Here is a 1,816-nt window from a genome sequence, read left to right on the forward strand (position 1 = left end):
CTGGCCGTATCCATTCCCGAAGTGCAATCATGTACGCTCGGCGGCAAGCAGATATCCCGCATGTCCGGCAGTAAGTGTAACATAGGGTTCCTCGTAGCGTCATCACATGGTGGTGGATTCTCTAGTCGTAGGCGGGTTACTCCTCTCCTGCATGCCAAACTAAATGCACCAATAAAGCATACAAGACCAGCCTGCAGCAGTAGGAGCACACCAGATGGAGACTTCATATTCACTCTATATCAGAGATCTTCACCGTGCTAAGAGCTTTGGCCGTCTACCAGCGATCCCCCAGAATATCAAGCAAGAGATTTTCACTAATGGACCTGTAAGCCACCGTAGCTTAGCTACGGAGTTCATTTTATCTCGATGCTGATTTCTAGCAGTTGCGATGAAGCTAACGTATCTATAAATCAATCAATTAGATTGAGTTTGATGAAATCTGCATTTGCATTATTCAAGAAAACCGAACTCGACTTTGGGACTGAGACTGTGGATTTCTCTCGGATGATGTGGCTAGTAGTCTGAGCGGATCATCTCTTTATTTCAGGTTATCGGGATGCTTTCTCTTTATGAGGATATCCGAGTATACAAGGCTGGTGTCTACGTGCACCAAACTGGTAGCTTCCAGGGTATTCATACTCTTAAGATTATTGGTTGGGGAGTTGAGTCCGGGCAAGATTATTGGTTAGCGGTGAACTCTTGGAATGAGGAATGGGGTGACCATGGTATGATCAAGCTTGCAGTGGGAAGAACTGGTATAGAGAACTCTGTGTATTATGTCGAACCGGCTTAGTACTTTGGTTCACATCACGCCTTTTCTCAGTTAGTCATATTTCCACCGCTGAATCTCATAAGTTTCAGCCTCTTATTTCTCTCCATTCGCGTTTTTTTCGTCGACTTATACCGAAGGGCACATGGAAAGCCCTTGAAGGGAGATAGCGAGTGCTCTCCCCTCAATTTCAATCAACTTCTCAACTTAATTTCAAATTGAAAGTCGTCTGAAATGTCCGCGTGTACCGCTTGCTGTGTAATCACTGGTGTCTATGTACCGCTTACGGCGCCTGCGTGTGATTGTGCCACCACCGTCAAACACGCATGTTTTGCTCGGGCCGAGCTATGGCCAGTCTTCTATTCGTGCTTCTAGGGTTTGAGTATTAGATTCATACGATTATGTGATATGCATGCATTTTGCAGCTGCGCGCATACACGTATATCTAGCTGAGTTTGGATATGTGGCTCTCGCCTTCAACTGCATGAGTTGAGTTGCCCAGTTGCACGTTTTTAAGGCACAATAATCAGAACACGTACTACAACGACAGTGATCTAACACTGAATTATCCAAATCATCAAACATATGCCTTAGGAGTTAATTATTGTAGGGTGAGACTTGATCATATCTCTTGAAAGTCGCGTTCATGAGGCGAAGTCCGATCAAAGTTTGATCGGAAAATTGACGAATGTCCGGACAAACTAGCGGCTAGTTACTAGCCGTTCAGCCCTACTATCATCACATCCTCGCCCTCCTAGAGAACCTGCTATCAGCGAAAAAGTTTATGCGAGATTCTCGGACTATGGTAACACTTCATACTCCCCATCTTCTCGTTTCTGCGTGCATCTTACATGCCTTCCCAAAGAAAACGCTTGGAGTACGCAACCTATCCACATGGAACACAAAGCTCTGAATCCAACATTTCGATACCGCGAACTTTGCTCCTCGGGTCATTGGTTAGGTCAGGTATCCCTTGAGCACTACAACTATGATCGCTAGCTGCTGTAGTATAAGCTTTCATTGGACTCACACTCGGAAGGTCCGGTT

The 1,816-nt window shown here is 45.4% G+C and overlaps 1 protein-coding gene across 1 annotated transcript; it reads left to right on the plus strand.

The window, feature by feature from the left end:
• Positions 1–177: 177 nt before the first annotated feature.
• Pmar_PMAR026669 (cathepsin b, putative) lies at positions 178–793 on the plus strand (the record flags this gene model as incomplete). Its single annotated transcript, XM_002775160.1, has 2 exons — positions 178–325; positions 548–793. Coding segments are annotated over 2 exons (394 nt in total), but the record flags the coding sequence as incomplete, so codon positions are not given.
• Positions 794–1,816: the final 1,023 nt, after the last annotated feature.

This window comes from Perkinsus marinus (assembly GCF_000006405.1).
Source record: "Perkinsus marinus ATCC 50983 genomic scaffold scf_1104296956484, whole genome shotgun sequence".
Lineage (NCBI taxonomy): Eukaryota > Perkinsozoa > Perkinsida > Perkinsidae > Perkinsus > Perkinsus marinus.